A 10,012-nucleotide genomic window follows, 5' to 3' on the forward strand; every position below is an offset into this window, starting at 1 on the left:
TTGCCACCTTCAGTATGGTATTGAATGGAGGTGATTGTAGCAAGCCCTTCATCTTATGGAGAAAACTGTCGACAGATTACTATTAAGAACGATTGTGGGACCAAAGAGATAGCTAAATCAGCAAACTGCTTTCCACACCTGAATTTGTACCCTCGGTGCCCACATAAAAAGCCACACATGATAGCATGCACTTGCAGTGCCAGCACTATGAAGGCAGAAAAGATAGATTGCTGGGGTTTGATGACCAGCTAACCTCAACCAGCAAGCCCCAGGTCCCAGTCAGAGGCCTTTTTTCAAATAACAAGTTGTGTGACTCCTGAGGAATGACACCAGAGATCATCTTCTGACCTTCACACACACACACACACACACAAAGAATGAGTTTGTTGGGTTTTTCCCTCTTCCGGGGACGGTGCTTAGAGGCACTCAGGATGGTCCAGTGTTTGACATACCATTGTAGGCTTTCCTACAACACAGTCTCTAACAAAACTAGGCTGTCTCGAACCCCTGGCAACAGGATTGTTTACCTCTACACCAAGAAGGTTGGGAAAGCACCTAAATCCGCATGTGGTGTGTGCCCAGGCAGACTGTGAGGGGTTCGTGCTGTGAGACCCAAAGTCCTTCTGAGACTGTCTAAGACGAAGAAGCACGTCAGCAGGGCCTATGGTGGGTCCATGTGTGCCAAGTGTGTCTGCGACAGGATCAAGCAGGCTTTCCTATTGAGGAGCAGAAAATCGTTGTGAAAGTGCTGAAGGCACAAGCACAGAGTCAGAAAGCAAAATAGATATGCAACTTTTTTAAGTAATAAAAATCAAGACTTGGAAAAAAAAAAAGAATGAGTTTGTTGCTGGAGATGTGGCTTAGTGGTAGAAGACATTAAAGTTACTGTGTGGTGTGTGTAAGGTCCCAGGTTCAACCTTCCATCTAAAAAAAAAAAAAAGATAGTGTTCGCTCCAGGTTTTTGTTTTGGTAGTCATTGCTTTTATTATGCAGGTTCTCGTTCTATACCAGAAGACTAACACAGAACTCACTGTAAAACCCAAGTTGTCCAAACATGAGATCCCCCTGCCTCTGCCTCGTGATTACAAGAGTAAGCCATTAGGCCTAGGTTACTCTAGACTGTTTTTGGTTGGGGGCAGGGGGAGAGGAATTGAATCAATGTTAGATCAGTCTGTTCTGAAGCTCACAACATAGCCCAGACTGGCTTCCATCTTCCTGCCTCAGCCTCACAACTCATATTGAGCCACAATGCCGTGCTGCTCCAAGTTTATACTAACGTATTTTAACCAAATTATTCTTTCCCAAGTTACTAAGGGACTTTGTCATGTATGGACATTAGATTTAAAAAAATCTATAGAGGATTATATAATTTTCTCATTTAATCTTTTAATGTGATAAATTATAATTTTGATGTTATATTGAACTTAGACTCTCTGGTTTCTTTCTTTCTTTTTTTTTTTTTCTTGTTTTCCTTTTTTGGTTTTTTGAGACAGGGTTTCTCTGTATAGCCCTGGCTGTCCTGGAACTCATTCTGTAGACCAGGCTGTCCTCGAACTCAGAAATTCGTCTGCCTCTGCCTCCCAAGTGCTGGGATTAAAGGCGTGCGCCACACTTCTGGTTTCTTTTTTTTTTTTTCTTCCTCTTTAAAAAAAAATTATTTATTTATTTTATATATATGAGTACACTATTGCTGTCTCCAAACACACTGGAAGAGGGCATCAGATTCCATTATAGATGGTTGTGAGCCACCATGTGGTTGCTGGGAACTGAACTCAGGACCTCTGGAAGAGCAGCCAGTGTTCTTAACCACTGAACCATCTCTCCAGCCCCCTTTTCCTCTTTGTAAAGACAAGTTTTTCTTACACTGTAACCCAAGCTGGCCTCAAACTTAAAACAATTCTTCTGTCACAGCTTTCCAAATGCCAAGTTTAGAGATGTATGTGTAAGCCACCATGCCTGGCTAACATGCTTCTGAGATAAACCCAACTTATGGTCATAATATGTTATTTTTACTTTATGCGTATGAGTGTTAATGCTTGAATGTATGTCCATATACCACTTGAAGGTCTGATACTTGCAGAGGTCAAAAGAGGATGTCAGAGCTCCTGGGACTGGTGTTACACACAGTTGTGAGCTACCATTACAGCTGCTAGGAATTGAACCTGGGTCCTCTGGATGAGCAGCAAGTGCTCTTAACTGCTGAGCCATCCCTCCAGCCTATGATGTGCTATTCATTTTACATGTTCCTAGTCTTAATTTCTTGTCTTATTTGGGATTTTTTACATCTAAGTTTATGAGTAAAAATAATTTTACATTTCTCCTTTTTTATTAACAAAATTGGTTCTTTGACAATCAGATATATATATACATAATACATATATATACATGTGTACACACACACACATATATATATATATACACGCACATGTGTATACACACACATATATATACATATGTATACACACACACACACACACACATATATATGTGTGTGTGTGTGTGTGTGTGTGTATATATAAAATTCGGAATACTCTCCACCCTATCACCTGCTCTTATTTCCTCCCACCCCTGTCCACCCATATTTACTAGTTTTTGTTTTGTTTATTGTTCCACTGAGTTCAACTAGGGTCATCTGTGTGATCCAGAGCATTGCAGTTCATGTATAACTGAATACTGTCTATGCCTCCCATCCTCCCAGATTCTATTATCTGCAAATCAATTATAATAAGCAGTAGGACCCTATCCCTTCCATAGCTGACTATTAAGAGGGCCAATCTGCTTTCATGATTGTTGTGGCCATGCTGTACTTTTTCAGCCCTTCTCCATATCTTCCATCTTTTACACCTTTCTGCCTCCTCCCCCAGAGTGTCCCCTGAGATTTAAAGGGATCGGGTAGATGTCTTATTTAGGGCTGAGCCCTTGACCATCCATTCTTTATTCTTAGTATCTTATGCATGGTTTTCATATTCACCTCTGTTCACTGCCAGGATTGGCTTTTTTATTTAAAGCTGAGAGTAGCCTGTGGGTGTAAACATAGATATTTAGAAGGTGGTTTAATAGTGTGTCAGTTTATCTAAGCAGCAATGTACCCATGAACTCTACAGTCATGTGTTTTGGACGAGGTTTACAGTAGTAGGTATAGGTTCCCTCCTATAGAGCCAGCCTGAAATCCAATTGAGAAGTGGTTGGTTACTCCTGCCCCATAACAGTCATGCCATTATTGCACAAATGGGCACATCTTGCCAGGCAGGTTAGAATCATAGTTCCTAGGGTTCACAGCTGGGTAAAACTGTTGATGCCTCCAGCCCCCAACAGCCTTCACAGTACCTTCCAGCACTGTGGGAGGTAGCCATCAGGGAGGAAATGTCTAACTCAGTTTCTCAATAGCTTTTATTCTAGGTGTGTGGTGCCTGCAGCAATAGGCTTTTATCAACTACTTGTAATGGGGAATCAAGAAAAAGTAGCAAGAACCTTTATTATTTTGGGAGCCTCCCTGATTAGCAACTCCTATGGAGTTATCCCACACCTGACCCTGTGGGAAGCTTTATAATATGGTGAGAAAGACAAACATAGAAACAAGTTAAAATATAGGATAATAAGCAGTAACAAAATTTATGAGGGCAAATAAGAGATTCCAAAACTTGTTTTTGAGGCACAGTGATGTTCATGTATAATTCCTGCACTTGGCAGATGGAAGCAGAAGGATCAGGAGTTCAAGATCATACTCAGCTACATAGTGGACTCTAGGCTAGCCTAGGTTACATGAGACCTTGTAAAACCAACCAAACAAACCTGAAGTTTGACTTCTGTGTAACTGCTTTATTCTTTATTAGTTCCACAAGCATCTCTAAGCATTCTCATACTTACGCTAAAATCAAACACAAAGATCAATGTGGGATGATCTTGCCAAGTTTGATGTGGTACCCAAATTGAATCCTTTTTAGGGATTTTTATCCCCTCAATATATATTCTTTGCTTCAAGTACCTGATCCAGTTTTATGAAAGCCAGTCATTTTTTTTTCCTTTCCTTAGGTTCATAAAACATTGATTATTCAAGTGGTGGCCACAGTTCCACACTGCTTTGGCTGCCATGAACCGAAGGAAAATTACTAGTAGAGGGACCTCCGCTGCCATGAAAATTAGTCATCAACCTCCGAGGCTTCTCATTGTGCATATTGCCGTACCTTCCTGGGTTGACATCTGCCCCAACCTCTGTGAGGCCTTGCAGAACTTCTTCTCCATAGCCTGCAGTTTGACGGGCCCCAGCCGGATGTCTCTGTTCAGCTTATACACAGTACAGAACCAGCATGAGTGTGTCCTCCCATTTGTGGTAAGTCTATCTCTACTCTTGGTATCCTGAAAGCAAATGAGATTTCCATAGCAGAACTCACAGTTGGTATTTCTTACAGTGAAAACCACATTGGTTCTTCATATTTGATTAGCCCACATGAACCAGAAGTTATCAGGTGTACATGGGGGTTTGTGCTGCAAGAGGGAGCCTCTGAGTTGTTAATTTGAGGGTTGAAATAGGCTGCAACCATCCCTCTCCTTGAGAGAAGAGAAGTCTTAGCATTTGCAGTTCTTTGAAGTGCACACAGCTAGAGCCTTTCACCCTCTTTGAAATGTAAACACTTAAAGACCTATCTAAAGCTCTTCAGAGGTCTGGTTATCCAAGTAAACTTGTCCTCGGGTAAAACTCAAGGCCCTAATTTCTTTGCTCAGAAATTCACAACTGCAAAAACCATGAGACTATTTTCCCTGGGCTCTACTCTAGTGAAACTTGAGCTCCCTTCTGGTCAAACACTAGTAAGGTTTTAGAAGGAGGGACTGAGGACCATTCTCTTTACAAAACCCTCTCTCAATAGTCTACTTCCTCTCTTCCTCAAAGAAATTCAAGCTTCCCTCTCTCTTAGATATAGTTCAAAATCACGGGGATGGCAAAGACTTCCAGTGATTCCACGCATCTCCTTTTCTGAGTCAACCTTATTGTTAAATCGATGGACATACACTATGTCTTTAAGATAACCAAAGGAAGGAGCTTCACAGACTTTGTTCCTGGTTATGTCTGTAAAATCTAACTAGAATCCACTCGTTTTTAAAATAAATGTCTCATTCTCCTCATTGAAAGTGAAAATATAATATCTCTTTTGGTATTATAAAGTATGGAAGTAATACTCATTTGTTGAGTTCCCTTTCTATTACCGTAATAAACACTGTTGTGGTTTGAATATGGTTGGTCCAGGGAGTGACACTATTAGGATGTTTGGCCTTATTAAAGGAAGTGTGTCACTGTGGGGGTGGGCTTTGAAACCCTCCTCCTAGCTACCTGAGGATGCTGAGTCTTCTCCTATCTGTCTTTGGATCAAGATGTGGTCTGCTAAGTTAATATATTCTAAAGGTTTTAATATATCAGTCACAAGACATTGATTCTAACACAGAGGTGGGCAAGGAATGGTGCCAGTGGGCTAGAACTAGCTAACTGTGTCTCTTCACTATACAAAAATTCAAGTCAGACACAGCTTCTTTCCAGGAGCTCTCATTCAGGAGAGGAAAGGGTTTATTGGACTTACATATTCAGATCACAGTGCATCATGAAGAAAAGTCAGGGCAGGAACCTGTCAAAAGTCATCTAGGAAAGACTAAGGCATGCAAATGAGTTTTATGGAGATGGCCTTCCATTTTGCATGGCCTTCGATGGGTGAGCTCTGGGATGCAAGGCCACCAGAGACTTTATCCCAGGATTGCTTCTTGCTGCTGATATGCCTTTCCTGTCACTGTTATAAAACCTAATGAATCCTGGACATTGCCCCATCCTATTGGGCAGATTTCCTGTAGAATCAATATGAAGATGTAGTTTCATATAATAATGCTGTGTAGACAAATTGATGATTTCGTAATTCCTAATAATGGTCTTATAAAATTCCTAAATTTATATAAGTGATTTCAAGCCATATATAGAATAAAGCTGCAAATAGAGCTCTGTAAACCTTCATGTGTCATGAGTTAATTGCAATAAGATAAGAAAGCAGGTTTGAAATAAATATGTGATCAAGAAAAAAACATTCATTCTAAGTCAGATCCAAGGATGAAATCATAGGTATGCGCTATGGTAAAGCAAGGCCATAAGAAACTGTTCTTTTAACTTGCAATTAGCTTATAGAATGAAATACTGCTTTGAACTCACTATGGACATCCTTTTGTAACTCCCCTTTTGTGCAACATTTTATCTATGAAGTAATTTTATAAAGAACTTTTGTCTAAGAAGGTATAAGGCAGACAGAGAGAAAAAATAAGTGTGGCACTTGGGGCTCAGCCCCATCCACCAAATGTATGTACGTATAAGTCTATTTGTCTATCTGTATGCACATACATATGTACATAGGTATATGTGTAGGTATATATGTATGTAAATATGCATGAATATTTGTGGAATTGTTGAGACTGGTGGTCTGGCCTGGCCAAAGTACTTCCTCTTCTTTTCTTTCTGGCTCACAAAGAGTTAATGAACTCCAAGCCTCTAGGCTAGCCAGCCAGGGACCCTTGAGTCAGAGAAGAACTGCTAAAAGTCTGTAGATTTTGGTCACAGAACAGCAAAGAATTAAAGACAGAAGAATTACCAACAATAAAGCAGCTTAGGCCCCTATCACTGACTCCATACCCCTACACTGCCTTCCTCGGGGAAACTGTAATGCCAGAAAGAGCCCCAGCAGGAAACAAAGTAGAGGCCATGGAGGAGTGCTGCTTTCTAGTTTGTTCTTCATAGCTTGCTCAAACTGCTTTCTTATACAACTCAAGACCAGCTGCCTAGGAATGACACCATCCACAGTGGTTTGGCCCCTTCCATATCAACTGTTAATCAAGAAAATGCCCTACAGACTTGCCTACAGGCCAATCTAATAGAGGCATTTTCTCAACTGAGGGTCCCTCTTCCCAGATGACCCTGCTTGGTCAAACCGACAGAAAAAAAGGGTTGGGGGAACCAAAACAATAACCACCACAATAGACCTCTTGCCAGTTTTATGTTTTATACTTATTGGGTTACAGTACTGCTAAAAAATATAATATTCCAGGCTGGGGAGATGGCTCAACGGTTAAGAGCACTGATTTTTCTTACAGAGTCCTGAGTTCAATTCCCAGCAACTACCTGGTGGCTCACAACCATGTATAATGGGATCTGGTGCCCTCTTCTGTCTGGTGTGTCTGAATGTCTGAAGATAGCTACAGTGTCCTCATATAAAATACCTAGAGTACATTGCCTATGAGCTTATAGAATGTAGGTTTTGTGTCTCAAAATGGATCATACAGGGAAAAAATTTTTTATATAAACCCTCCAAGTACTTAGTCTAGTAACTGTGTCTAAGTACATTGTTATTTCAGCTGGGTTGGGCATAGGAACTCATTAAAATTACGTAAGGAATAAAACTGAGTCTATGAGTTGTGTAGAATTTGGTTCCTTAGATCATCGACTTTTTCTGTCAGATTATACTAAAATGTGATAGCTTAGCATAATAAACATTTATTATCTCATGTTTATTGTGAGTTAAAAATCCATAAGCCGTTCAGGTAGGTAGCTCAGGCCTGAGGGTCCTCATGAGGTTGTATTAAAAATGGGAACCATAATTGTAGTCATTTGAGGGCTTGATGAGAGCTAAAGGAGCTACTTCTAAAGTTTTAAAGTAGAATATTCATATGCTAATAGTTCATATTTCCTCACAACCTGGATCTCTCCATAGCATTATTTTCATGTTCTCATCCTAATTCTTCTACAACCAACTGATGAGAGACAAAGACAGAGAATGCTTTATGTCCTTGTCACAAAAGTCCATTTATTCCACATTCCATTGTGAGAAGCAAGTCATTGTTCTATCCAGGCAAAGCAGCAAGGACCAGATGTACCATCTTGTCTAAAGTAACCAGAACAAAACAAGAGGCTGTGGAGATAGTTCATCAGTTAAAGAGCTTGCTGTCTCAAGACCTGATTTTGATCATGATCCAGACCTGTTGGCTCAAGAATAAGAACCTGAGGCTGATCCTAATCATCATGTAAAAAGTTGGATGTGATGTGTGCTCATGCTGAGGAGACAGAACAGGAGGAGCCTTGGTGCTCTAGCAAGGCCAAATCAGCAGGCCCTAGGTCCCAGTGAAACTCTGTCTGAAAAAGAAGGGAAGGGGAGGGTAGGGTAGGAGAGATGAGAAGAAATGAGAGACGTGAGAGGAGAGTAGAGAGGGGAGAAAAGAGGAGAGAAGAGAGAATAGAAGAGAGAAGAGAGAGGAGAGAAGAGAGAGAAGAGAGGGGAGAAGAGAGGAGAGAAGAGAGAGGAGAGAAGAAAAGAGAGAAGAGAGAGGAGAGAATAGAGGAAAGAGAGGAGAGGAAAGAGAGGAGAGAAGAGAGAGGAGAGGAGAGAAGAGAGAAGAAAAGGGACAGAAGAGAGGAGAGAGAAGAGGAGAGAAGAGAGGATAGAAGAGAAAGGAGAGAAGAAAGAGGAGAGAAGAAAGAGGAGGGAAGAGAGAAGAGAGAGGAGAGGAGAGAAGAGAGGAGAGAGGAGAGGAGAGAAGAGAGAGAAAAGAAAAGAGAGGCAAGAAGTGAGAGGAGAGAAGAGAGAGGAGAAAAGAGAGAGGAGAGAAAAGAGAGGAGAGAAGAGAGGAGAGAAGAGAAGAGAGAGAAGAGAAGAGAGAAAAGAGAAAGAAGAGATGAGAAGAAAAGATAAGAGAGAAGAGGAGAAGAGGTAGATGACTACTGTAATGACTATCTTGGCTGTCAACTTGACATACCAGGTAAGAAGAAACCTCGATTGAAGAATTGTCTCCATCAAATTGGCCTATGAGCATGTCTGTGGGAGCATATTCTTGATTGCTAACTGATGTAGAAGGGCCTAAGCCCCTGTGGACCATGTCATGTCTGAGCAGGTGGGATGTACAAGCCGGTAGATAGCTGAGCAAGCCACTGAGTAGCATTCCTCTATGGTCTTTGCTTCAGTTCCCGACTCTAAGTTCCTGCCCAGTTTTCCTCAATGATGGACCTTTCCTCCCCCAAGTTGCTTTTGGTCATGATGTTTATCACAGCGTCAGGAAGCAAACTAGCAAAGCTTCTGAGGAATAATGCTCGAGGTTGGCCTCATCCTAAGCACACACACACACACACACACACACACACACACACACACTTCTCAAGGAGTCTGTACATCAGAGAATACCATGAGGGGGAGCAAATGAGGGCACCTAAGGCTGCCACTGTCTTCAGTTTCCAAGCCTTAGTACAGAAGAGGAAAACCTAGGATTTGGGACTTCAGAGAGACCAAGGTATCTAGAGGAGAGAGAACTATATATGGGAAAGGAAAGAAAACTCCCATTTTTCTTTTTAAAGGAAGCTTTTTAAAGAGCTATATAAATCAGTCAAGTTGCAAGCAAGAAACAGATGGTATGCCCAAGCTGAAATTTTTTTCAGAGATACAGAAAGAGGATATTTGCAGAGGTGAAGGCAGAGTTTAGTCAGAGTCAACAAAAGATACTGCTACAGCCAGGCCACCCAGGACTAAAGAGGGCCGCCTCATGGAATCTGTGATCTTTGTTACAGAAAATGTAGTGACTCTTGTTAAAGCACAATAAAAGATTTTATTTAGAGCCATTGCAGTAGGTGCAAGAACACTGACAATGGGATTTCGCAGTGGGGAGAGCCTGGACTCAGCTAAGTACAGTATGGGTAAGTGGGACTCCCGAATTAAAACCCCAGCTACTGCCTTCCATTGGACACACAGTTTAAGGAGCAGGAGTGTGAGGAAACTCATTGAATCGTCCCTATAGATTGGCCTTCAAGGATACAAAACCAGAGAGTGAAAAGTAGACAGATATCTGAAAAGGCAAACAAAAACTACACAGTATCAAATATTTTTTTTTTTAATATTTTTATTACATAATTTCCTCAATTACATTTCCAATACTATCCCAAAAGTCCCCCATAGCGCCCCCCACTTCCCTACCCACCCATTCCCATTCTTTTGGCCCTGGCATTCCC

General features: G+C 41.3%; 1 protein-coding gene and 1 pseudogene across 3 annotated transcripts in view; both read left to right on the plus strand.

The window, feature by feature from the left end:
• The first annotated feature begins 431 nt into the window (after nucleotides 1-431).
• Nucleotides 432-784, plus strand: LOC110296223 (annotated as a pseudogene).
• A 3,286-nt stretch (nucleotides 785-4,070) lies between these two features.
• M1ap (meiosis 1 associated protein) overlaps nucleotides 4,071-10,012 on the plus strand; it is an 83,038-nt gene continuing 77,096 nt past the window's right edge. Inside the window, exon 1 of one of the 3 annotated variants that reach the window (XM_021164813.1) lies at nucleotides 4,071-4,330. In XM_021164813.1, coding sequence (XP_021020472.1) covers nucleotides 4,091-4,330 — 240 coding nt within the window. In that variant the 5' untranslated portion in view covers nucleotides 4,071-4,090. Of the gene's footprint in view, nucleotides 4,331-8,680; nucleotides 8,776-10,012 lie in introns of those variants that run through there. The other 2 variants (XM_021164811.1, XM_021164812.1) reach the window with 2 other exon arrangements.

The sequence above is a fragment of the Mus caroli genome, chromosome 6, assembly GCF_900094665.2.
Source record: "Mus caroli chromosome 6, CAROLI_EIJ_v1.1, whole genome shotgun sequence".
NCBI lineage: Eukaryota > Metazoa > Chordata > Mammalia > Rodentia > Muridae > Mus > Mus caroli.